General features: G+C 54.7%; 3 protein-coding genes across 7 annotated transcripts; 2 read left to right on the forward strand and 1 right to left on the reverse strand.

Annotated features, from left to right (window-relative positions):
* Positions 1 to 15,941, forward strand: P2RX5 (purinergic receptor P2X 5). Of its 5 annotated transcripts, none has more exons than XM_036092853.2 (12): positions 7 to 369; positions 4,493 to 4,643; positions 5,304 to 5,375; positions 5,660 to 5,735; positions 5,822 to 5,918; positions 6,191 to 6,271; positions 6,596 to 6,734; positions 7,303 to 7,439; positions 7,902 to 7,995; positions 8,118 to 8,183; positions 10,507 to 10,589; positions 12,325 to 15,941. In XM_036092853.2, the coding sequence occupies exons 1-12, from the start codon at positions 233 to 235 to the stop codon at positions 12,389 to 12,391; spliced, it is 1,200 nt and encodes a 399-aa protein (XP_035948746.1). In that variant the 5' UTR covers positions 7 to 232; the 3' UTR covers positions 12,392 to 15,941. The 5 variants fall into 5 exon arrangements, with proteins under 5 accessions (XP_035948751.1, XP_035948750.1, XP_035948752.1 ...); XM_036092855.2 differs by having other exon boundaries at positions 7 to 316; XM_036092858.2 differs by lacking the exon at positions 7,902 to 7,995 and having other exon boundaries at positions 1 to 369; positions 7,386 to 7,439.
* Positions 15,942 to 17,958: 2,017 nt separating this feature from the next.
* Positions 17,959 to 18,833, reverse strand: EMC6 (ER membrane protein complex subunit 6). Its single transcript, XM_036092867.1, has 2 exons — positions 18,681 to 18,833; positions 17,959 to 18,510 (listed from the first exon to the last, which is right to left on the reverse strand). Exon 2 carries the CDS (start codon positions 18,470 to 18,472, stop codon positions 18,140 to 18,142), a length of 333 nt encoding a protein of 110 aa, XP_035948760.1. The 5' UTR covers positions 18,473 to 18,510; positions 18,681 to 18,833; the 3' UTR covers positions 17,959 to 18,139.
* A 65-nt stretch (positions 18,834 to 18,898) lies between these two features.
* Positions 18,899 to 23,897, forward strand: TAX1BP3 (Tax1 binding protein 3). Its single transcript, XM_036092865.2, has 4 exons — positions 18,899 to 19,074; positions 22,013 to 22,132; positions 22,524 to 22,601; positions 22,912 to 23,897. The coding sequence occupies exons 1-4, from the start codon at positions 19,036 to 19,038 to the stop codon at positions 23,047 to 23,049; spliced, it is 375 nt and encodes a 124-aa protein (XP_035948758.1). The 5' UTR covers positions 18,899 to 19,035; the 3' UTR covers positions 23,050 to 23,897.
* The last annotated feature ends 901 nt before the right edge of the window (positions 23,898 to 24,798 follow it).

Below are 24,798 nucleotides of genomic sequence, written 5' to 3' on the forward strand. Positions count from 1 at the left end.
GCGCCGCCACCCTCCGCCCCCGGCCCCCAGCGGCGGCTTCCGCAGCGTCGTCCGCAGCAGCCCGCGCCCCCGCGTGCTCGCTGCCCCGCGCGCCCGGCCCGGCGACCCTGCGCGTCGGAGCCGCGCCCCCGGGAGCCGCAGTGCCCAGTGGCCTGGGGCCGGCGCGGAGCGCGGGAGGCCGGCGGGGAGCGGCCTGGGGCCGGCGGGGAGCGGGCGCAGGTGAGCCCGCGCCATGGGGCAGGCGGGCTGCAAGGGGCTCTCCCAGTCGCTGTTGGACTACAAGACCGAGAAGTATGTCATCGCCAAGAACAAGAAGGTGGGCCTGCTTTACCGGCTGCTGCAGGTCTCCATCCTGACCTACCTGGTGGTGTGAGTTCTCCGGGGGCTTTCGGGGAGTGGGCGGGGGGGGGGGGGAGGCTCTGGGCCGCAGCTGTGCCCTTCCGGGGCCCGGGAACTGGACGTGCGTTCCCTGTGCTTGGGAAGGGGCTCTTGGGTGTACGAGTGGGCAGGTCAAGGGGGAGCCCTCTGGTTCCCCACCGGCTCTGCGGGTGCTGAGCTGCGGGCAGGGACTTCAGCTTTCCTTCATTTATGAGGCTCTCGGTGGGCTGCTCCTTCCTTCCGGCCGAGCTCTGAGTGTTAGGGCCATCGAGGGGGGCAAAGGTGCAGGGGGGCTGGGCTCCAGCTGTTGCCCTGGGAGCCTCCCTGGTCCGTTGGCCTGGCGCAGGCCCGGGCACTGAGTGGGTTATTTATAATCACCGAGCTCATGTGCCAAGCTCCTGGCTGGGGCAACTCGTCAGCCTGGCGTGTCTCAGCACTCCCTTCTGTCAACTCACCCCACCCCTGGCTGGCTTCTCTGGTGTCCAGCTAGGGATCCTGCTCAGAGGCCCACTACCCCGCTCCCAGCTGGACTGTCTGCCTCCCCTTTTCCCCCTCCCACCCTCAGGGGAGGGGGTAGCTCTTTGGAGTTGCTCAACCAGGCACTGTTCAGGCCCCCCCCCCCCATGCCAAAGAAGGGAGGGACAGGTGGAAGGAGGAAATGACACCAGATGAGTAGGAGGCTAATGTGCCTCTTTTACTGCCTCAGTAAATGCTGTTGAGTCCCTCCTATTTCCTGACTGGGCCCCCTGACCTCACTAGGAGGCCAATGCCCATGGAGCTTCATCCCTAAGGCACCTGAATGCCTCCCACCCCAGGGCCTTTGTACATGTCGGTCCTCAGCCAGGTGCGCCTTTACTCCTCTACTTGGTTAAAGCCCACTTGTCCTTCAGACCCAGGTTCTTGAATAACTCCTCTGATACATTCCGTAGGGATCGTTTGCTTGTCTGCCTCCCGTCCAGTGGGGGGGGACACCATGAAGGCAGGCAGGGCCTGGCATCACCTAACTGCTTAGGAAGTATGTGTGACATGAATGAATGAATGCGCGTTGTTCCTTGGGCATTTGCTGAATGTTTCTGTCCAGGCTGGGCCCAGTGTCCCTACTAAATGGCTGGTTGGCTCATTGTCACAACGCTCTCAGGTTTCCTTGGGGACAGGAGAGTCTAGGGCCTAGGATGTAGCAGGTCTGCCCCAGAGATGAAGAGAGTGGGCACATCTTGGTTGGCACCTGCTATACAAAGAACCCTTCCCGGCATGCTGGGAGGTGCGGGGCACCCCCTCCCACTCCTGCATGACCTCAGGCAGGCAGCTTCCTGCCCCCCCTGGACCCCGTTTGCCCAGCTTTCCCAAGGGGTTAACCTGGACGATCTCTAACCTTAACAGTAAACGTCAACGATAGGCTGCTTAGAGCCTATTTTGAGTTCTTCCGTGGCCCAGCACTCACTGTGCTAAACAATTTACATGTGCTATCTCATTAAAAAAAAATTTTTTTTGTGTTTCGACAAAATTTTAGATGTACAGAAAAGTGACAGGAATAGTACAAACTTTTTAAAACGTCCTTCACCTAGATTCCCCAGATGTTAACATTTTACTACATTTGTGTTGTCCTTTCCCCTTTCTTTCTCCACATACACATCATGTGTGTGTATATGCAATTTTTTCTGTTTAAGGTGAGTTGCAGGGGCGCCCGGGTGGCTCAGCCGGTTGAGCGTCTGGCTCTTTTTTTTTTTTTTTTTTTTAAAGATTTTATTTATTTATTTGACAGAGAGAGTTAGCGAGAGCAGGAACAGAAGCAGGGGGAGTGGGAGAGGGAGAAGCAGGCTTCCCGCCGAGCAGGGAGCCCGATGCGGAGCTCGATCCCAGGACCCTGGGATCATGACCTGAGCCGAAGGCAGACGCCTAACGGCTGAGCCACCCAGGTGCCCCGAGCGTCTGGCTTTTGATTTCGGCTCAGATCATGGTCTGCGGGTGTGAGATCTGATCATCGGGGAGTCTGCTTCTCTCGCTCTCCCTCTCCCTCTGCCCCCACTTGCACTCTCTCTCTGAAATAAATAAACAAATAAATAAATAAATAACTCTTTTTTAAAAAAGAGTAAGTTGCAGTCGTTATGCCCCTTTACTACTAAAGACTTCAGTGCGTATTTCTTAAAACCAAGGAATTCTCTTATTTAACCAAGTACAGCTATGAAAATTAGGTAATTAACACTGAAACAATATTATTTTCTAACCTATGGACCTCTTGTAAATTGCTCTAATAATTACATTTAATAGCAAAAAATATATATATATCTGAAATCCTGCCTTGCATTCATTCATTCATTTTGTCTTCTTAGTCTCCTTTAATCTGGAATTGTACCTGAGACTCTTTGTATTTCCTGACACTGATGTTTTTTGAAAAGTACAGGATTTTTATTTTATTACAACTTTTTAATTGAAGTATAATTCACCTAGCATGTAATTCACCATTTCAACTATTTAAAATTATACTATTCAGTAGTTTTTAGTACACTCATAATGTTGTACAACTATCACCACTGTCTTATTTCAGAACATTTCCATCACCCGAAAAAGAAACCCATATCTATTAGCAGTCAGTCGGAATTCTCCCCTACCCCCATCCCTTGGCAACCACTAATGTACTTTCTGTCTCTATAGATTTACCTCTTCTGGACATTTCATATAAATCAAATCATACAACATGTGGTCTTTTTTTTGGTCTGGCTTCTTCACTTAACATAATGTTTTTAAGGTTTATCCATGCTATAGCGTGAATCAGTACTTCATTGCATTTATGGCTGAATAATACTCACATTTTGTTTATCCATTCATCTGTTGACAGACATTTGGACTGTTTCTACCTTTTTTTTTTTTTAAGATTTTATTTATTGATTTGAGAAAGAGACATAGCATGAGCGGGGGAGAGGCAGAGGGAGAGGCAGGCTTCCCGCCGAGCAAGGAACCCAATGTGGGACTCGATCCCAGTACCCTGGGATCATGACCTGAGCTGAAGGCAGACGCTTAACCGACTGAGCCACCCAGGTGCCCCTGTTTCCTGCTTTTTGGCTGTCACGAATAACATTACTAAGAACATTCATTACAAGTGTTTGTGTGGTTATATGTTTTCAGTTCTCTTGGGTATATATTTTGTCAGGAAGTTGCTGGGTCAACTACCAAGCTGTTTCCCACAGCAGCTGCACCATTTTACATTCCTATCAGCGAGTCCCAATTTCTCTGCATCCTCACCAGCACTTGTTATTTTCCTTTATATATTTTTTAATTACCGCCATCTTCTTCGGTGTGAAGTAGTATCTCATTGTGGTTCTGATTTTCTTTTCCTTGATGCCTAACGACATTGAGCGTCTTTTCATGGGCTTATTGGCCATCTGTTTATCTTCTTTGGAGAAGATGTCTACTCAAATCCTTGGCCCATTTTTAAATTGGGTTATTTGTCTTTTTCATTGCTGAGTTGTAAGAGTTCTTTATATATTCTGGGTACTAGACCCTGACCATGTGATTTGCAAATATTTTCTCCCATTCTGTGCATTATTTTTTCACTTTCTTGATAGTGTCCTTTGATGCACAAAAGTTTTTATTTATTTTTTGTTTTTTATTTTTTTTGCGCAGAAGTTTTTAATTTTGATGAAGTTCCACTTATCTGTTTTTTCTTTTATTGTGTGTGTTTGGGGTGTCAAAGAATGTAGGATTTGTACTCTCATTTTGTAGAATGCCCCTTAGTTTGGATTTGTCTGCGGTCTGTCCGTGAATAGTTTCAGGTTATGTACCGTCTCCTTTAACTGTCCTCACACCCCTGGGGGGAGGCACTGTTACCCTGTGTTAACTCCCAGAGTTCATTGCCTCTCCCGAGGTCACATCCCCAGTGCATGCATGAGCAGGTTTTGGCCCAGCCTGGGCCATTTTCAGGGCCTCAGCCCCTGAGAGTAGCTGTCTCCCTGTTCTGGGATTGTTTGTCACCTCTGCTGCTTGCAGAACCAGGTTGTAGGCGGCGGTGGAGTTGTGACCCCTGCCCAGGAGCTGGTGGGAAAGGTGAAGCCCCTGGAGAAAATTCCCTGAGGACAGCAATGAGGCTGATGCGCACCTGCCGACCCTTTCCCCGCAGCTGGGTGTTCCTGGTGAAGAAGGGTTACCAAGACACTGACACCTCCCTGCAGAGCAGCATTGTCACCAAAGTCAAGGGTGTGACCTTCACCAACACATCGGAGCTCGGGGAGCGGCTCTGGGATGTTGCCGACTATGTCATCCCACCCCAGGTCTGAGTCCCACACAGCACTAGGGCCCGGGCTAGCAGGGCCTGGCTTGGCGGGGGGGGGGTCACAGAGGAAGGTGCTCAGGTACCTAGGGACTCCCTTGGCCCAGGACAGCTGCCAGAGTTTGCAGATGGAGACCCTGCCCGGAGCCTTCCCTCCACACCGACCCCCTGCTCTCCTTGACTGTGCCATGAGACCAGTCCCTTCCCAATAAACCCCGAGCCTGTAGAAACCAAGTGGGGCCCCAAGAACGTTCAGGTCAGTGTGAGTCAGGTGGCCTGGCACAGAGCACTGCTTCCTTGTGTTAGCCACGGGCTGCCCTTGGGAATGGCTCCCTGGCCTGCTCACAACTGGCCTGGGCCAGGGCCTGGGCCACCCCGTCTGGGCCTCTTCTCCCAGATCGGGGCTTGGATCCCAGGGACTGAGGTCAGAGTAGGAATTCGTGGAGGGAGCAGTTTGGGATTGTGGGCCTGAAAGGGACCTATCAAAGGATGTCTGCTCAGAGACTTCAAAGTCAGTGGGCAGATGGGTAGGATCCACTGATTTTGTGGCCCCGTTGTCCTCAACACCCATGCAGAGACCCAACCCCTGCCAGGAAGCCCTGGGAAGGAGGGTCCCCAAGAGGGCAGGAGGATGTCCCTCAACTCCTCTCTGGCTCCTCAGGGAGAGAACGTCTTCTTCGTAGTCACCAACTTGATCGTGACCGCCAACCAGCGGCAGGAAACCTGTGCTGAGGTTTGATGTGGTGCAGAAAGCGGGGGAGGGGGTGGGAGAGCCTCCAGCGGTTGTTGGGTTCTACCCTTCTCCTGAAGCAGGGGTTTCTACCCCCTCCAAGTGCCCCAGGGGATATGTGTACCAGAGCACGCACCTGCAGTGTTTGGGGGAGAGAAGCAGGTTCTCAAAGGGTGTGTGGCCCCACTCAGGGGAACCCCTGTCCTAATTCCTGGGGTGGGACCTGGTTCTGAACTGGGGCCCCTGCAGGGAAGTTCCCCCACCCAGGTGCCCTTTCTTTCTGACAGAGCGAAAGCATTCCGGATGCCTGGTGCTACACAGACAGTGACTGTCCCCCTGGGGAGCCTGTTGTGGCTGGAAATGGTGAGGCCTGGAATGGCCAGGGCTGGGAGCACAATGGGGGATGGAGCCAGGAGGCTTCTAGCATCATCTCTGCCCCAATCCTACAGGAATAAAGACTGGCCGTTGCGTGCGGGTGGGCAGCATGCAGAGGGGCACCTGTGAGGTGTTCGCCTGGTGCCCTGTGGAGACAAAGCCCAGACCAGTGTGAGTGGCTCCGGCCTCGGGACCCGGAAGAGCTACTTGGGCAGTGAGTGGGTCTCAGCCTGATGGTGGAGACACCTCTACCCTGAGATCCTCTTTCCGAGGACACCCTACCAAGCCCTAGGACCACCCCAACATGAGCAAATGAATGCTTGGCCAAGGCTCCAGGGGCTGCAGGGAGCGGGCCGGCCCCAGCCCTGCCACAGGCCTGGGGGGACGTACAGGGGGAGGAGGGGCAGGGCCTCCTGGACAGGCTGTCCTGGCTTCGTTTTCAGGAAGCCACTGCTGGGCAAGGCTGAAGACTTCACCGTTTACATAAAGAACTTCATTCGTTTCCCCAAATTCAACTTCTCCAAGTACGTGGGACTTGGTGCCTGGGGATCTGCGTCCTTGTCACTGTGTGTGGGCCCGTGTGCATGGTGTGGAGGTGTGTGTGAATGAACCACCAGGTGACGCTGGAGCACCCCTTCCCCTTGCTGTGGGAGTGGGGTTCTGTCCTTGAATGCAGTAGGTTAATGGGGTGTGCTGAGGGGGGAGTAGTCAGGACTTGAGTCGAGGCTAAAGTCAGGGACTCAGCCTGGGCCAGGTAAAGGCCCAGCGACTCCTGGGCCAAGCTGTCTCTGGCCTGGGAATGGCAAGTCTCAGCTTCATTTCACTGTCTGTTCGTGGCCTCCATCCAGGACCAATGTGCTGGACACCAATGACAGAGCTTTCCTGAAGTCCTGTCAGTTTGGCCCCAAGAACCCCTACTGCCCCATCTTCCGACTGGGGTCTGTGGTCAGCTGGACGGGGAGCAACTTCCAGGAGATAGCTGTGCAGGTGAGTGGCGTGCACTCAGGGCGCCGTGCCCGGGGGTCTGGGGGCCTAAGAGCTCTGGGTCTGGGCTCTGTCACGAAGAGGATGGTGAGTAGGGGGGACCTGTGGGGTGGGATGGACAAAGTCCCCTGCCCCAGGGACTCACTGTCTTCAGAATTAGCTATGACACACAGTCTGTCAGAACTCAGGCATCAGTGGGAGGCACGCTGAGCACCTGCTGTGGGTTCTCAGTCCTCGGGGCATCCGTTGAAACTGAGCCAGAGGGAACCCCATTGGCATATCCTGGCTCTCGTGTGAGGTGCCCATCCCTTTGTAGGTGCTCGCTCATGGAAGCATGAAACAGGAGGGTTCTGGGGTTGGGCGCTCTTGGCGATGTGCTTTCCTCAGCCACGCCAAAGGTGGGGCTAGGACCCTGGAACTTCCACCTTCTTCCTGGAAGGATGCTCCAGGGGGGCTGACCCTTGGCCTGAGTACTTTTCTCATCTTGTCCAGCTCCCTGTGAGGAGCTGGTCTGTGCCTTCTGTCCACTCCACAAAGTTCTGTGCACTGATTCTTGTCTCTTCTTCATCAGGGTGGTGTGATAGGAATTCAAATTGAATGGGATTGTGATCTTGATAAAGCTCCTTCTGAATGCAACCCTCACTATTCTTTTAGCCGTCTGGACAACAAATTTTCAGAAAACTCAATCTCCTCTGGGTACAACTTCAGGTAAGTGGGGCTAGACTTGCTGTCTTGTTACCCTGCCCACATTTTGTCCTCTTCTGGGTGCCAGCACTCTGACACCCCTTATTGGGGTGGATAGTAGAGTGGGAGGTATAGGGAGAAAGAGCTGAGGAGAGGTGAGGGATGGCAGGGGGGAGCATCGCTGGGAGAGGAGAGAAGTTTTTGTCACCCTGTGGGCTCACCAGGAAGCTGAGGCTTGGCTTCTTAACCAGGTTACCTCCCTCAGTGCTTTGGTGGCCCTGGGTTGGCCCAGCATATAGTGGGAAAGCCCTTGCCTCTTAGGGAATGTCTGTAAGGATTTCAAAGATCTGAATGAATCTTTACCGCAGTGTTGGCAAGAGGATCTATAACCTCCCCCAAGGCTGCTAAGAGCAGGGTCTTGGGGGGTGCTTATAAATCTCCAAAGCAGCCAAGTATGTGTTGCCAAGCAGGGAAGGTCTCCCCTAGGTTTGCCAAGTATTACCGAGACGCTGCTGGGGTGGAGTTCCGCACCCTGATGAAAGCCTATGGGATCCGCTTTGATGTGATGGTGAACGGCAAGGTGTGTGCAGCGTATGTCCCATCCTGAGGCTGGGCAGGCCCGGGGCGGGGCATGTTGGAGTCCCTGGAAGCCTGCTGTCCACCCGTCCCATGTTCACCCTGCTTTGTTTCTCTGTGCTACAGGCAGGGAAGTTCAGCCTCATCCCCACAGTTGTCAACATTGGCTCTGGCGTGGCGCTCATGGGTGCTGTGAGTACTGCTCCCCCTTCACCTTTACCCTCTGAGCACTGGCCTGGGGGTGGGGGGGACCGCTCGGGAGGTGCCGTCCTGATGCTGCAGAAAGAATAAGAGCGGGCGAGGTCGGTGGGATGCAGGTCAGGCTTTCTGGGACCTGACACCTGGCAGCAGCCCCCAGGTGGCAGTGACAGCCCGAGTTTCTGTTTCCAGAGCCAGAGAGCCATCTGCCTGGTGCTCTGGCGCTGGGGGCGGGGCTGGGCTTCTCTGGGATCCGGGGTCAGTCCCTGAACTTCCGAAGGCTCATCTGTGCTGCTGCCGAGAAGAGACGGGACCCAGCTATCTGCAGGGTTTCTCAGCTGTCCCTGTGGACGTTTTGGGCCAGAGAATTCTTTTTTGTGTGGGGCCCTCTGTGTCCTCCAGGACGTTTAACAACATGGCGCTGGGCACCTCTACTCACTAGAAGCCTGCACTGCCTTCTTCCCCAGCCAAAAACGTCTCCAGAAATTGCCTGTCTCCTGGGGAGCAAAAACAAAGCCGGGTGAACATGGGACAGGTGGACAGCAGGCTTCCAGGGACTCCCAACATGCCCCCCGGGCCTGCCCAGCCTCAGGATGGGACGTACACCGCACACACCCCCGTTGAAAGGCACAGGGCTCACAGATGAGCGCAGGGAAGTCAGGCTGCAGGCCTCCCTCAGATCTGTCCCTTCAGCTGAGCCCAGGGGGCTCACCGGACAGGAAGTACTTGCTGGAGGGTAGGCAAAGGTTTCCTCCGAATCTCTTGTCGTGCCCCCTTGTTCTTCTGGAAGTTTTCTTAAAGACGTGGGAGCTGTCAGTGGCTCGTGCCCCTCCCGGCAAGCTCCTTGCCAGGGTTTCCGGCAGCCTCGTCCTCTCTGCCCTGTTGGAGGCTTCCGGCAGGACCTGGGGTGGACTTTTTATGAAGACTAGGGGGACAGGATGCAACAAGGCCATATTCTCCTGAGAGGTGGTGCATGAAAGTGAGCTCCAAATGAGTCCTCTTTCCCGCAAACCAGCATTGTTAGGGAGCCCTGCACGTGTGCTTCTGTGACTTTCTTAGAGCTGGGCCTCTGTCAGTCATGACTTCCTCCTGCTGTGGGTAAGTCAGACACAGGGCCTGGGCTCCGTACCTGTGAAATAAAGAAAACAGGGAAAGTGGTGTGGATGCGGGTTGGGTGGAGGAATGTTCTCTGTGCAACAAGGAAGTGATAAGTAACATTTGCGCACCTCGGTGGGGAGCAGGGGGAGAGCCGTGAAGTACCCAGAGTCAGAGGCCTGGGTTCACCTATGAGCCCGTCCCTCAGCCCCCAAACCCCCTTACCCACTCCTCAGCCCTGCAGGACACACCCCTCCCCGCGGGGCTGTGGGCGGAGGGGCCCTCTGTGATTTGCCCCATGCACTCTGGTCCAAGGCTCCTGTGAACGGCTGTTGGTGGGTCCCAGCTGGGTCCATCTTTCCTTGACCACCCCTGTCGGCCTTGTTCTTTAGGTCCCCTCCAACCAATCTCTCAAAGTGACTACGGGACCAACCCAACTTTCTAATACATCCTGCCCCTATGCAAGGCCCTTCAGTGTCTTCCCCTAAGGGCTTAGGACCGAGGCCTCAAAGGCATTGTAAGAAAATTGACCAAGCTGGTCCCCATCCCACCTCTCCGGAAGTGTCTCTCACTTTTGCAACACAGGCCCTGTGGAATGTCCTTTGCTACCTGGGCAATGCCCTTCCTGGGCTGGCTGGCTTTTTCTTTTCTTTTCTTTTTTTTCTTTCCTTTTCTTTTGTCTGTTCTTTTCCTTTCCTTTTTTTGTGTATAAATTCCATTCAACCCTCAAGACTCAGCCCAGATATCCATCCCCAGGCTGAGTAAAGTCCTGTCTTCTCTCTGCTTCCTTGCTCCTGTCCGCATCATAGGATATGTCACTGTCATAATTTACATGCTTGTCTCCTGCACCAGAGGGACAGTCCCTACAGGGTCTCATTGTCTTAATCCTCCTGCACCCCAGTGCAGTGCGTGGCACATGGTGAGTGCTCAGCAGACATTCACTGAAGACACGATTGAGGGGGGTCAGGGTAGTGAGGGGTGCTTGGCCTGATAGGGCAGATGGGCCCCAGGCTAACTTTGGCTCCACCGTGAACCAGCTTCGTGGCCTTTGACAAAGGTGCCTCCTGCTGAGCCCAGTTTCCTCACCTGTTAATTGGGGCACAATGATGCCCCTTAGGGGCTGGTGCAAGATCAGATGGGGGGATGTCCTATGTGTCAAGTGGCAGGCCGCTTTCTGGAAGTCTAGGATTCTGAGTCAGGAACCCCAACTCTTTTGCTGCAGGGGGCTTTCTTCTGTGACCTGGTACTTATCTACTTCATCAAGAAGAGCCACTTTTACCGACATAAGAAGTACGAGGAAGTGAGGTCAGTGATGCTTCCCCAGCAGTGTGAGGGGACCCTTGAGGAGCCCCCTTGACCAGCCTTCCCATTCCCGGACTAGAAAGTTTACCCTGGTTGGCTGGTGGTGCTTGGGGTGTGGAGGGAGGCAGGGCTGCACCGTTGGGAGCCCCCCTAGAAGGGCGGCGGAAGGTGGGATGTTTGGAGAACCTGCTTTACAGAACTGGATCCTGCCCCACAGCAGCCGCAGAAAACAAGGCCTGCCTAGGACGGGCAGGAGACTTGGTGTCCCAGCCTGACTCTGCCACTGTCTGCCATGTGACTTCACACAAGTCCCCCCAGGCTTCCTTGGGCCTCAGTTTCCCTCTCTGTGAGCCTTTGAGCACTTAAATTTTAGGATTCTTGGACATGGTAGTCCTGGTGGACTGGGGTTAAGGGAAGCTGGAGTGGTAAGGGAAGAAAAAGATGGATTTCTTGTTTTTTACTGCGGGGTTCTATTTCCAGGCTCTTTTGGGCCCTGAGCTTGGTGGTGTGTTATGTGCGTATTCATAGCAGTAGAACACAGTGTAAGTGGGAAATCCTGAGGTCTGCGGGCAGATTGGAAAGGGAAAGAGGCTCTGGCCCAGCCGTTCTGGAGGGGCTGGGATCAGAAGGGGGATTGCAGATGGTGGACTCCGGATGGGCACCTGGGCACTCCCTTGTGCCCACCACAACGCATCATTCCCCGGACTGAACCGGCCCTGAGGCAGGCTGAGCCCTTAACCCTGACCCTGACGGAGCCCTCATTGCTCCCTCATGGCTGGAGGGAGAGGGGTGCCCTCCTTGCCCCCGCTGGGCTCTGTAGGCCAGGGTTACCTGGGTCCTGTCCTGCCCAGAATCCTCCGGGTTCTCCCGGGGCTTGCAGAGCCCTCGCAGCAGGGCAGGACCCCAGAGGCAGAGGAGGCCGGGCAGCCTGAGGCGCATCTCGGAGGCGGCGGCCGGAAGGGGAAAGGCTGTGCAGGCCAGCAGCGCCTCCAGCCCCCCAGGTGAGGGGCAGCGGGGCAGAGGACCCTGGGATGAGCCTTGCAGAGACGGTGTGGGCCTCTCCTCTCCTGCCTGCTCCAGGGCGACCTGGCTACGAGGCAGGACGTCCAGGACCCAGGAGAGCCCACCCACACTGGACTGTGTGGAGAGGAGGCGCTTTAGCCTGGTATTCCCTCCATGCCCCCAAGTGACCACAAGGCCGCCCGCTTACTGTGCGCTCCCGGCACCACCATTCCCTCAGGCTTACTCTGCTGCCACTTCTCCGAGCTCTTTGTATGTATGAACTCGTTCCGGCAACTTATTGGGGGGCACACTAACCGTCCCTCTTCTAACGAGGAAACGGAGGCAAGGAAGGTTAAGTAACTTGCTCAAGTCCCAGCTAATACGTGGCAGAGCTGGGATTCGAACACAGGCAGTAAGTCTCTGGGATCCAGTTCTTCTCCATCAGGCTTTTCTGCCTCGTCAAGCCCCCAGTTCTGCTGCCCCCCATCAGATGCTTTCCTTGCCTGTTGCTGTGGGGGCTCTCGGTGCCCTCCGGGCACCACCACAGTGGCAGCTGCTCACTACGGCCCCAGAGACCCCAACCTGAGCATCCGCATGCGGCTGGGCTATGGCCGGGGGGCTCCGCCGGGTGGCCCCTCTCTGGATGTGCTGCGGGTGGGCTCTGCCTTTAGGGCGGCCGTCCCTGTTCTCAGGGTTCCCGATTGTCCTCTGTGTGCCCCCCCCCATCCACACACAGGTCTGGCCACCTGGGGAATGGAGAGGTGAATGTGGATCAGCTACAGAACCTGCAGACGGACGCATAGCCAGAGGTGGCGGCTGAGAGCAGATCTGGTGAAGATGGTGGGGCCGAACCACCTGCAGCTCTGAACTGAGCAGTGTCGTGTGTTTGCCTGGGATCCCGCTGCGGGCTTTGTGCTGGGTGTGCTGTGTGCGTGGCTGTGGCGGGGGCAGGGGTCCTCCTAGCGGCCGGCGTGGCTCCGAGCTGCAAGAGGAGGCCTTGGAGAGCCAAGTGGGGGAAGGCCGCGGGCCTGGGTGGTACTAGAGTGTTTTCATTTTTCTGAGAACCTGGTTCGTTCATTCATTCATTCGTTCATTCACACGATACACGTTATTTGCTGTGGGCTGTGCCCCATCCAAGAGATGCTTAAATGAGACGCTGACCTGGCCCTCGGGGGCGGGGGCGGGGAGAGCACACGTGTAATTCCCTCCAGAGCCGGCAGACGTCACAGCCAGCCTCGGCCGGCCTGGCCTTCCTCCAGCCTCTAGCTCAGACTTCCACAATCCCTGTTGAGACCCCTGGCTCTTCAGAGAAAGACTTTGGCCAACATCCACGGGGACATCTGGCCTTGCCCTCAGGGATAAAAAAGGTGGCCCAGGAGGCCACGAGGAAAGGAATGGACCTGTGAGGAGGCAGCTGGCCCTTGCGGGGAGATGCAGCCCCGAGGGCTCCCAGCTAAGGTGGGGAAGGGGAGGCAGGGAGGCCTCTGCTCCATTCTGCCAGCCCAGTATCAGGAGGCCTCGGGCATAGCGTCTCACCCAAACGGGAGATCGTGTGCCTCTGTCTGTCTCTCGCAGTTCTGTGCAGCTGGGTGACTCTGCCTGGCCCCCCCTCCCTTTCTCCTCAAAGGCTGGGTCTGAAGGGCTGGTGACTACACTAGGTGGCGCTCACGTGGCAGGTGGAAGCAGTTGTTACTAGGGAGGCCCTCGCCCCTCACCCCTCACCCCAGCCTCTCCTTCCTCGCCCCACTCCATCCCGCCGCAACCCTGCAGAACGGTGCTGCTTCCCCCCTACTGGCTGTAGAGACTCTCTTCAAGTGTGGCCCAGCGGCCTCCCCGGGAGCGTGTTGGAAATAGCAGTCGAGGGCCCCTCCCTTGTCCTACATCAGAACCTGTGTTTCAGGAAGATTCCTAGGTGATCCGTGTGAACATTGCTGCTTGAGAGCACGGGTTAAGGAGATCTGCCAAGCCTGGTGCCCAGGGAGGAGAAGGCCCGCTTTGACAGGTGATGCCAATGTCTAGGTCAGACTTACACATAGTGTACTTTGAGAGCAAGAGGATTCCCCACCCCCACCCCCAGGAAAGTGGCAAGCTCAGTGTATTTAAATTAAAATATTTTGACTAGATAATACTTATATGATTCAAAAACTAAAAGGTACAAAAGATGACAGTGAAGAGCTCCCTTCCCACCCCTGTTCCCGAGGCAGCCTGTGTTACCCATTTCGAGAAGCTCTCCTGTTTCGCTGAGCATCTACTTGGTTACTTGTCCCCTCACTCAGGAACTCTTCCTGATGCCTGCAACATTAGGCCAAATGTCCTCTGTCAGAAAGGGACACGATGGGGGACACTTAAGTACTGGGCTGGGGAGTCGGCTAGCTCACTTCTCCCTCTCCCAGCGTCTGAGGAGTCCCTGTGTAAAGCCGAGAGGAGAGACCTAGAACTCATCACTCACTGCTGTCTGATTGCTCAGTAGCAAAGGCCCCGGTGCTGCCTCTGGCCCAGCAAGCCCGGTGCTTTGTTCGCACACCTACCGGGACGCTAGGGAGCGTCCTCTTTGGAAGTGCGCTCTCTGGGCCTCCGCCAAGTCAGAAGGGTTTGGTTCTCTGCACGCACAGGAGGCGGGAAGCATCCTTCCACTGAAGCCTTTGGAGAGGGTCAGAGGGACTTGCAAGAAGGCTGTGCCCCTGGGGCCAAGAAGCATGGTCCCCCAAACAGGAAGCTTGCTCCTTGTCGAGTAACCTGTCAACAAGCCCACTTGCTCTCTGAATGGAAAGTGAAAAATCCGGGTGATCCACTATGGTGTTCACTTCCTCACTAAGGCAAACCCTAGGGTTTGATAATCTAGCGTGGTACTTTCATGTTCAGGAGGAAGTAAAAAGGGCAGGTGCCTTGGCTGCTAGGAGTCAGTCTGGTTTGTGTGAGCCCATTTTTAGAATTGCTTGGCAGCGGCCACGTAAATCGGGGAAAGTTATACTATTGGTCTTACCCTGGGATCAGAATGGCTCCCTACAGTACTCATTCAATCGGTAAATATTTATTGGGTATGTATTGTCCGGTGCTGGACTAGATATGGGGACACAGTTGTGAGAAACACAGAAACTGTCCCTGTCCAAGTGCGTACAGTCTCGGAGGAGGTGAACCTTAGTGGTCACGCCTATGACCACAAACTGCATTTTCAGTAAGGGGTAGCCAGAGGTTTCCCCAAGGAAGTGACATGTAAGCTGAAACCTGAAAGCGGTCTAGGCCATGGGGAAACATTCCAGGTAAGGGAAGCACATGTGTAAAATGAACACCTTGACATGAGAAGGAGTAACTGAGGAACTGGATGGAGACAGTGTGACTGAATCTGATTTTATGAGGCTTTCCTTCCATCCACTGACTTTAATTTTAAGGGTTGCCATTCAGCTTCAGTGTCACAGAGGACTTAGCTTCCAGTTCAGCCAAGCTTTCCAGGTGGCCTCCCCTACACATCCTGGGTCCCGGGCTCAGAAAAGCCAGTGACCCCAGTCCAGCTTCTGGATAGTGTTGCATACTGCCAGTTTCCTTGCTTTTGCACAGCCCCCCTCTTTTTTGTGTGTGTGTGCATAATCTCGGTGCATGAGTGGGAGGCTCCTGAATCTTACAGAAACTGGCTTTGAAATGGGAAGTGAAGTGGGAACCTGAGCCCCACTTGGGAAGGCTCCTTCCCTTCAGGGTACCAGTTGCCTCCTCAGGAAGATGAGCATATCAGCCTCTCCAGAGCTCCTTTCCATGCTATTACAGGATCACCTGAACCATCTATGCCTACCCTCAGGCCCTGGCCTAAAGCCATCCACCTGGTATTTTCCTCATGATTAAGTCCATGCCTTGGGAGTGCCATGATGCTGGCCAATGGGATCTGTAAACTGGGTGCTACTATCAAGGGGACCAGCCATGAGAGAGCGAAGTGTCCTCACCAGGGCTGACCAGTCATGGCTGCCTTCTTGCCCCCACCACCCCATCAGTTCTTCTCAGTGCTGTAAAGGGGGAACAGGACTTCCTTCAGGTATCTGAGCACCCCAGCTAAGGACTACAGTGCTCTGCAGAGTCCCTAAATCACCCCACTTGGAATGGCATCTTGCATGTCTGAAAAAGGGCTCCACTTGATTACAATCCACCCACCTAAGTGATGCAACTTTCCTCAGAGCATACTCTCCAGTGGACCCTAGAGTACTGTCTCTTCAAAAGGCACACCTTTCTCCCGGCTGTTTGTTTTCCCTTAGGCCAGTGCACAGAATTAAAGGAGGAAAGATGGCAGCCATTGTCTGGGACCTGCCCTATAAACGTATTCTGATATTTTTATTTGGTTATAAAACAATAAAAGGTTTTAACTTTAAATGTATCTTAATTCTTTTCCCCCCTTCATACCTTCTTGGTCACCCTGTGTTTTAGAGGAAAATGTAAGGAGAAAGTGAGACCAAAAGAGGCAGACACAGGAACAATCAGTGAGCAATAGATTATGTTCCCTATTATCTTGCAAAGAAATTCAAATGGAAGTAAGGAAACTCTAAATGAGCAAACATTAAAAGGCTAGGAAGGCACCATAAAACTGGTACTTTTTCATTCAATGAGTGTTATCAGATAAAACTCTGGAAAGCATTTGGAATCAAGTTTTTACCTTGTTTTAGGAGTTTATTGTTCCCTCAAAATGATATAAAGACAGTCTCTGCAATATTTTTTAAAATAGTGAACATTTCAAACAACCTTACTGCCTAGTGATAGAGAAATGGTTAAGTAAATCAGCTCACTTATTCCGCACTACCCCCCCCATCCAGTAGGACTGCCTCTTTACTCCACATCAGGAATGAACTTTCCCTTTCCACGGAGAGAAAAGCCCTGAGAGGACAGGGAGGTTGAGAAGGGTGAGTATGCAAACCATGCTTGTGAGCCTCTTCAGCGGTGTCCTGAGAAAGGGTTTGGAGGTCACTGGGTGAGGGAGGCAAAACTGTGGCCTCACCTGTTTCTTCCCTTCGTGTGCAAGCATGTGGTCCAGAACCCCAAAGCCTTCAGGAGGTCTGAGTCCCAGATCCATCTCTGTCATTGGCCATGGGCCACATACTGTCTGTAAAAGGGGACTTGGATTCAAGCTCAGATCCTCTTCTGATCTGAAACGGATTCTTTTGAAAAAATCCAAATGTGATCACATCACTTCTGGCTAAAACTTCCAAAAGGCTTCCCCCAATTGCTTTAAGGATTAAGGCCAAAATCTCCACTATAGCCTTCCATGATCTGGTCCAACTACTGGTCCTGGCCTCTTCTCCAACTCTCCATATACAGGCCAAACTCCTTCCTACCCAGTGGTCCTCACACATGTGCTTTCTTGAAAGTAGCCCCTTCTTCATACTTGTTATTCAACTTTGAGGTCTCAAATGGAATTTCCTCAAAGAAGACTTTTTTTTAAAGATTTATTTTGAGAGAGAGATCATGAGCACACGCGCTAGGGAGGGGGTTAGAGAGGGAGAGAAGCAGACTCCCTGCTGAGCTCATAGCCTAAGGCAGGCTCCATCCCAAGGCTCCCTCCCCCCCCCCCAAGATCATGACCTGAGCCGAAATCGAGTCAGACACCTAACCAACTAGGTAATAGGTAATACTGGTCTTCCCAGTTAGACTACAAATTCCATGAGCAACATGTTCACTACTATGACTCTAATGCAATATGTATTTCTCAAATGTATGTACTTTATTCTAAGATACCCTCTGACAAGCAGGGATCACGGGTTAGCACATAGACAGAAGCATTACACTACACTCTCAACAAGCCCAAAGTTTAGCTTAAATGTCTTCTATTTAATCTCCATTAGACATATTCTAGAAAAAAGCTTGAATGTATTTAAAACAGAAATGACAGCTAGCTGTAACTAGAGGAAATGGAACTGAAATTCACACCTGAAAGCGGTGGTTACTGAGAGGGGCGGCTGGCATCTGAAAAGGTACACTCAGCCAGTACAGCAAGAGCTATTAAAGACCTGTATTTCAAACTTGGCTCTCTTTCTAGCTGGGCCTCTTACGGCACAGGTATATTTAACCTGAGCCTCAGATTCATCAATGAGGGATAATAATTCTATCGACCCCATGAGGATATTGCTAGAATTAAATGAGGTAACGGGTGTAAAAGGTACAAGGCACAATGCCTGGCATATAGGAAATGCTTAATATTAACTGTTACTAGTTCTTAAGATGTTAACAGTAAGTTCTCTTTACTTGGGCCCTACTGGCCCTCTCTGGATGGCCTCCGTGTAAATGCAAGGAAATTACAGAAGGCTAAGACCCAGCCCCAGCTCTCTAGGAGTCAAAACTTGGCGTCTTGCACCACGGCAGACATGGGGTATGAGCGAAGGTACGAAAATACTCCACGAAGTGTCTCACGCTTCATTTAATCTGAAGAATATTACAGGCTCTTCGTCTTCAGATATAAATTATAACGTTACAGAACAAGCAGCGAATTCAACAATTTAAAAACTAAGTTTACACGGTGTTAATTTCTGGCGACAGTCCTCCCCATCTGTTTTTTTAAAAAAAGTCATCCCTGCCCCCATTCAGTAGACGTGCACCATGCCATAGAGGAACGTCCAGAACAGGACGTAGGTGAAGAGGCCTCCGATGAGACCTCCTGTGAAGAGGGGTCTTCGTGATTTAAAGTATTTGTTCCACCTCCTTCCCGCTTTGAGAATTAAGAGCAGGGAGAGCAGGATGGAGGCAAGCAGGTAGAAGATGAAGCCGTAGAGGCCGGTGAGGCCGAGGATGCCGGCCGTGGCCCCCGACAGCGCTGACACTGAGGTCCGGCAGTAATCCAGGACGGCGGCGTTGCCTCGCACAGCTGCCTCGCTGATGAACGGCGGCCCTTCCCGCTTGGCCACCACAGCGGCCATCGCACTCGCCCGGGCTCAGCCTCTGTCTTTTCGCGGAGCTGCGGAGAAAACCAAGTTGCAAGTGGCCCGCGGAGCCTGGCGAGTTACGTTAACGCCGCCCCTCCCCCCGGGACTTCCAACACCTCACACCACTCCTGCTTCTCGGACCTTCAAAAGACGCAGAGGAGGCCGAGGGCTCGGGCCGGCCCACCCAGGCTCACCCAGTTACCTGCAACACGGCGGCGGACACAGACACTTGGCGTCCCGTCAGACGGCCAGCGGCAAAGAGCCTCCCGGCGCCATCTTGCGCTGGAGGTTGCTGGGAGGACCCACGCTGCGCATGCGCCAAAACCTCGCTCCCGCCCCCTGACGCGGGCGCCCACCCCCTCCCCGCCTTTCTACGCTCGCACGGGGACTTCCGGAAGCCGAACAGCGCTCCGACCGGTGACTGGCTGGGGCTTTGTTAGTATTCATGAAGGGGCGGCCCGAGTCGGGGTGCCTTTGTTAAGCAGGGAGGGCGCGGCTGTTGGGATTTTCGCTGCGGGCTTCCCTGAGCTGGGCTTGGTTTCCAGATTGGGGTCGAGATGTCCTACATCCCGGGCCAGCCGGTCACCGCCGTGGTGGTGAGTGCGCTCGCGGGCTCCTCTCGGTCTTGGCTTAGCCCCAGTTTGCAGATAGGAAAACTGACACCCCGAACAGGTTGACAAAGCGTGGAACCCAGGGCTGTTGCAAACCGGCGGCCAGGGCTCCGGTCCCGGCTCTGTCCCAGCGGGACCGCGGTCTTCCCCAGCCAGGCGATAGAGATGGCCGGGGCGCAAGTGCCCCCGGAACACCCGGAGTCGCGACCAGACCCCGCGCACTGCCGCCGGCTCGTTGGACTCCACCCAGCCGGCAGAGGCGGGAAGGACTGAGGAGAAGAATCCCCAGCTGTGGGAGTATCGGGAGAGCGCCCCCGTTCCCCGGCCCGAGGCCCCAGCTGGGCAGCGGCGGGGGGCGGGCGCCAGCCCCGACGGCCGTGAGTCGCAGCCTCTGGAATGAGGAAGTGCTTCCTCCCCTGCCGGAGACGCCGCCGCCGCCCAGAGGGAGACGGGGGGTGGAGGTGGCCGGGCCCTGAGTAGCAAGCCGGCCCTTATCCCTCCCGTCCAGCCTTGCTTGCTCGGACCCAACGCCGCCCGCTCCAGAGTGAAGGCGCACGCAACTGGCTCGCTCCTGCTCCAAACTTTCCCTGGCTCCCCAGCCCTTGGGACAAAGTCCGGGTGCCCCGCCAGGCACTTGGGGCCTGAGGAGACCAGGCCCTGTGGGGCTAGCTCAGGCCCCTGGCTCTCGCCATTGGCTTGTCTTGGGTGCCAAGTGCTATTAGAATAGGCAAAGGGAAGGAGAGAGACTGGGACATTAGACTCAGACGCCAGTGCCAAAGCTGAGTGGGGCGTGGAGGCCGACTCTGAGGCGGAGGTGGAGGAACTGAGTTCCAGAGAGAGATCTGTTCACGTCCAGCCCTAAAGGAAGCCCACAGGAAGAACCCAGATCTCTGAGAAGAAATGCCTGCTGGGCAGGCTTTGGGTCAGATGGAAGTCCCAGTCCTGAGGCCACGGGACCGGCTGCAGTATCTCAGATGGGTGTGCAGGGGAGTCAGGCGCTGACAGGGTGTGAAGTCACTGATTAAAGTGGCATGTGAGGTTGGGCTTAAGAGAACCAGCTCTGGCCTGGGCTACTAAGAAACATTTCTGCACCTGCAGACAGCTGTCCTACGCTTCACCCTGACTGCACCAGCCTTGCTTTTCTAGATCCCTAGCTGCCTCAGAGGGGCCAGGTTTGCTTCTTAAATGGGGTTGGGGGGGTGGGGGAGGAAAGGCGGTGTAGGGGAGGCACAGAAAGGGGCAGTAACCTGCCTGATCGCACCTAGTAAGTCAGTGACAGGGCCTTGTCTTCCAGCCCAAGGGCCTGTACTCCCTTCTAATCTTGAGGGTGGCTCAAAGGTGTGCAAAGGTGTTGGAGGAATTCACACTTTTGGGCACAAGGATCTCGGTCTAGTGGGCTTCAGGGGTCACACTTCCTGCTTCCTCTCTCTCCTGTCCTGGCAGGTTCTTGGGCCTTCCTCAGAACTGTAAGACCGTGCCCTCCCAATTCTTGTTAACACTAGGAACGTGTCTGAACGTGCTGGGTGGGGTTTGGCCTCTCTTGTGTTTTGGATTGGGGATGGGGTAGGGGAGGCTTCCTCCCAGGTCCCTGCCTTATCCCATGTAGTTAATATCTTGAGAATGTTAAAACCATTTTGGCTTTTCTGAACTCTGGCTCCATAGGTCCATTTGCCTTCTGGACATTTGCCTGGGTGGCTCCTGGCACTCCAAAATGCTTCTTCAGTGTCCCCAGCTGGGAGATGTTTGTGTTCAGCCAGGCCACTTGGCTGGGTGCTTCCCTTGACTCCTCTCCACCACAAGCAGTCCTCAAATCTGTTGATCTCACTTTCCAAGTAGTCATGTCCCCTGGCCTCCACATCCCACCGCTGGAAGACATCCATTCCCCTCCTAACTACCCAAGTGGTCATTCTAGCATCAAACCTGACCATGACCAACCTTATTTCCGGACTCTTGAGAGCTCTAGTGGGCCCAGAATCAAAGTCAGGTGTCCATACTCCTGTCATTCAAGGCCTGGTTTGAAACTCTTCAGGTCCAGATCAAGTCACTTTGGTTTTTTTCCTTCTTCCTGTAAACTCAACTTTTGGGGTGGGGTGATCTGGTCTAGCCCCTATGCTCTGGTGATTGGAGGGTGCCTGCTGAGGGCTTTGAAAGGAGCCTAGCAGTTTGGGGACCACAGCCCCAGAGTATGGTGGGAGAGCTCTAGAACCCTCTTCTGCCTCCTCCACTGCACAAGAGCAGGGTCTGGGGCTGACAGAGAAACCCCCTCCCTCAGGGCCAGCCTCTTGGGCCTGCACTCCACAGCCTTCCTGAGCTAGCGCTAGCCTCACCTCACCTCCCAGTTCCAGTCCTGTAGTGGACACTCATCTCATGGACATATATCCATAGTACCTTCAAGCCTCTGCCTCTGTCCCTGGACCAGGACAGCCCTTCCTCTCCTTTCTGTGCAAGTTTGAACTTCTTTTTTTGGAGCATCTCTTATCTTGCCCTTGACAGGTTTGGCTCAGCAATGAGCTGCCTCAGCAAGGTACCTGCGTTTTTTTTTTTTTCCCCAGGGCCTGACCCCTTCTGCCCTGTGTGGTTCCTCCCCTGGGGCACAGCCCCCCCATCTATAGCATCCTGGCTCTTGGACCAGGAGTACATGTTGACTAAGGCTGGTGCCTGAGACTAACAGGAAGGGAACAGAGGCTAGGACAGAAGGTTGCATAGGTGGGTTGTTGTAGCTGAGAACTGAGTCTCAACCTACCCCCCCCCCCCCAACGCAAGTCTCCCAGGGTGGTGACCAGCTGGAATCCTGCAGAGGGCCCTGGGCTCCACCCCCTTGGCATGGCTCTGAGCTGGCCCAGCAGCCTGAGGCTGCTGCTGGACAGACCAGATTCATTGTCCACACACCCACCTGCCCCCAACTCCTTTTTTCCTTTGCCAGCAAAGAGTTGAAATTCACAAGCTGCGTCAAGGTGAGAATTTAATACTGGGCTTCAGTATTGGAGGTGGAATTGACCAGGATCCCTCCCAGAATCCATTCTCAGAAGATAAGACAGACAAGGTGAGGGGGACCAGGGTCCTGGGACTTTTCCATTGGGGACAAAGCCCTGAGATGGTGTGGGTCTCTGTTTCTAGGGCCTTCATGGAAGGAGCAGACCTGTGTCAAACAGTCCTAGGAAGGTTTAAGAAATGATAAGTAGGGATGGGGGTGGGGAGTAGAGCTCCCAGCCCTAGGAAGACTCACTCAGACAGAGCCCAGGAGGAACAGGAAGGGGCCAGCAGCAGGGGCCAGAGCATGGTGGGGCGGCTCTGTCCTGGCACAGCCTGCACTGGGGGGCAGACCTGGTGCAGAGTCAGTTGGATGGCTGGGAGTTTGCCATGCTGGGCTTTGCTCTCTGGATAAGGTGCCAGTCCAGTGACACTGGGGCTTGACCTGGGCTGTTTCTTTCCAGGGCATTTATGTCACACGAGTATCTGAAGGAGGCCCTGCTGAAATTGCTGGGCTGCAGATTGGAGACAAGATTATGCAGGTAACACATGTCCCAAAGGAGGAAAACAGGGCTTGGGCCCGAGGGTCTGAAGCACTCGGGGTCAGGGGCTGCCCTTGCCTCCTGAGGCAGCTGGGAGACTCCCTGAAACCGCCAGGAGCGCATGCTGGCGCTGCTCCCAGAGGGGGCGAACTCGCCCCTCTGTGTGCCTCACCTGTGGGGCTTCGCACCCCCAGCCCGGACACATCAGCCTGGGAGCCTGCTTGGGTGACCCACGACCCCAAAGCCCGTCCTGCTTCCAGATCGCAGACGGCAGAGAACTGAGGTAGGCTGTATTTTCTCCTCGGGCCAGGTGAATGGCTGGGACATGACCATGGTCACACACGACCAAGCCCGGAAGCGGCTCACCAAGCGCTCGGAGGAGGTGGTGCGCCTGCTGGTGACGCGGCAGTCGCTGCAGAAGGCCGTGCAGCAGTCCATGCTGTCCTAGCGGCCCACCCCGGTCCCGGGCTCGTGCCTGCCTGCCTGCGGTGACGCCACTTCCACGCTCTGTGTGCCCCTCACCCTGGCTTCTGCTGAGTACTGCGCTCCAGCTCAGAAGGGCCAGAGCTGGTCCCGGAGGCCTGTCCCTGGGACCTGACCCAGCCTGCCTTCCCCACCTCCCGCCACCGGCCCGAGGCTCTGGGACGAGCTCTGGCTTGGCCAGAGCGACCACAGGCTTGGCCCCCAGACCCCTGCTGCGTGGCCTTAGCAGTGCCCAAATGGGCGGAAGGCCCCCCACTTCTTGAGAGCCACCACAAAGCTGGGGAATACGGCTGGGGCCAGCCTTTCCCACACTGAGCCCTGGCTGCAGGGCTTGGCCTGGCCCCCGTGTCTCAGCTCTGCAGTGACTGTACCCCATGTTTTTTCCTGCCTTCCCCAGCAGGGACTTGACAGACGGCCAGAGGCACTATAGAGCTTGGCCCAAATGGAAGCCAGGCGGGCTCACAGTTGACCCCATCACCCCCCCCCCCCCCCCCCGAGGGGCGCTGGCCTCCCCAGGGTTCACCTGCTCAAAAGATTTAGATGAAGTTCAAGGCTGACATTTCAGGGCAGTTCTCAGGATTGCCTTTTCCTTCTATGCCTGTGGGTTTAACTTTATATTTTTTTAATCACAACTTTGATACAAAAGCATTTTTACCTTACTATTTGGAAATGCCAATTCTACTCTTAAATTTATCTTACTAATTCACATCTGGGAATAACAGCGTTGCTTTGGTTCCTGTGGAAATGGGGTAGTATGAAATTGCCCCATACCTGACATCTTGGGCCCAAATAAAACAGTGCTGGAATTCACAAGGGGTTTTTGCTGAGGCACAGGGTAGGGGTGTCTGGGGGTCGATGGTGGCTAGAGCTTTGGTTGTAGGGCTGACTACCCTGGCCCCCAACCACTTCTGAGACGAAGCCCCGCTGATGCCAGGCCTGCCACTTGCTGTGCGGCCAGGGCCACATTGGTAGGAACATCGGGGAGCACCTTCACTGGAAGGTCCCCTGTGTAACTCAGCTTGTGCTCCACCCGGGAGGGGCTCCTGGGCACTGCGGGGTTCATGGGAAAAACCCCTACCCCCTAAGACTCTTGAGAGCTTACAGTTATCACAGACACGTACAGTTACCACAGACAGGAGTGGGGCTCCACATTTCCAGAGACTGTGGTCTGATGAGACGGGGCTAAGTTGGAGACCCGCCCGGGGCCTCTGCCTAGCCCAGCACTGGTTGCCCTACCAGCTCTTGGAATTACTGTCATTCGTGGACCCACCTACAACTGCCAAATCCGGCTTTTCAAAGTTTCAAATCTGAAATCTCCCATTTCTACAATCTCTGCTTTAGGGAAACAAAATCCTAAATTCTCTGATAATTTGGATAGAGGAATCATTGAAAAATAAGACACTCCCCCTTCCCCCTCAGTGAGAGTGCCCTTAACCCATCCAGCCCATGCTCACAACCCCAGCTTGAGCACCATGCCCTGCAGAGACATGGCACCCGTGGGACCCACGTAGCCCTGAGCAGGCAGGCATCTTGCACTACCCAAGAGGCTTCCCCTGACGAACTGCCAGGTCAGTACGCAGCTACCTCACCATCAGCATACTTTGCAACCCATGCGTTTCCCTACATGAAGTGAGTAGGGCTGTCTCCCTAAACCCTAAGGATTGGTTCTGAAGCCAACACACCTGTCCTCCCACATCTGGCAAAATGCTCCGTG

Source organism: Halichoerus grypus, chromosome 2 (genome assembly GCF_964656455.1).
Source record: "Halichoerus grypus chromosome 2, mHalGry1.hap1.1, whole genome shotgun sequence".
Lineage (NCBI taxonomy): Eukaryota > Metazoa > Chordata > Mammalia > Carnivora > Phocidae > Halichoerus > Halichoerus grypus.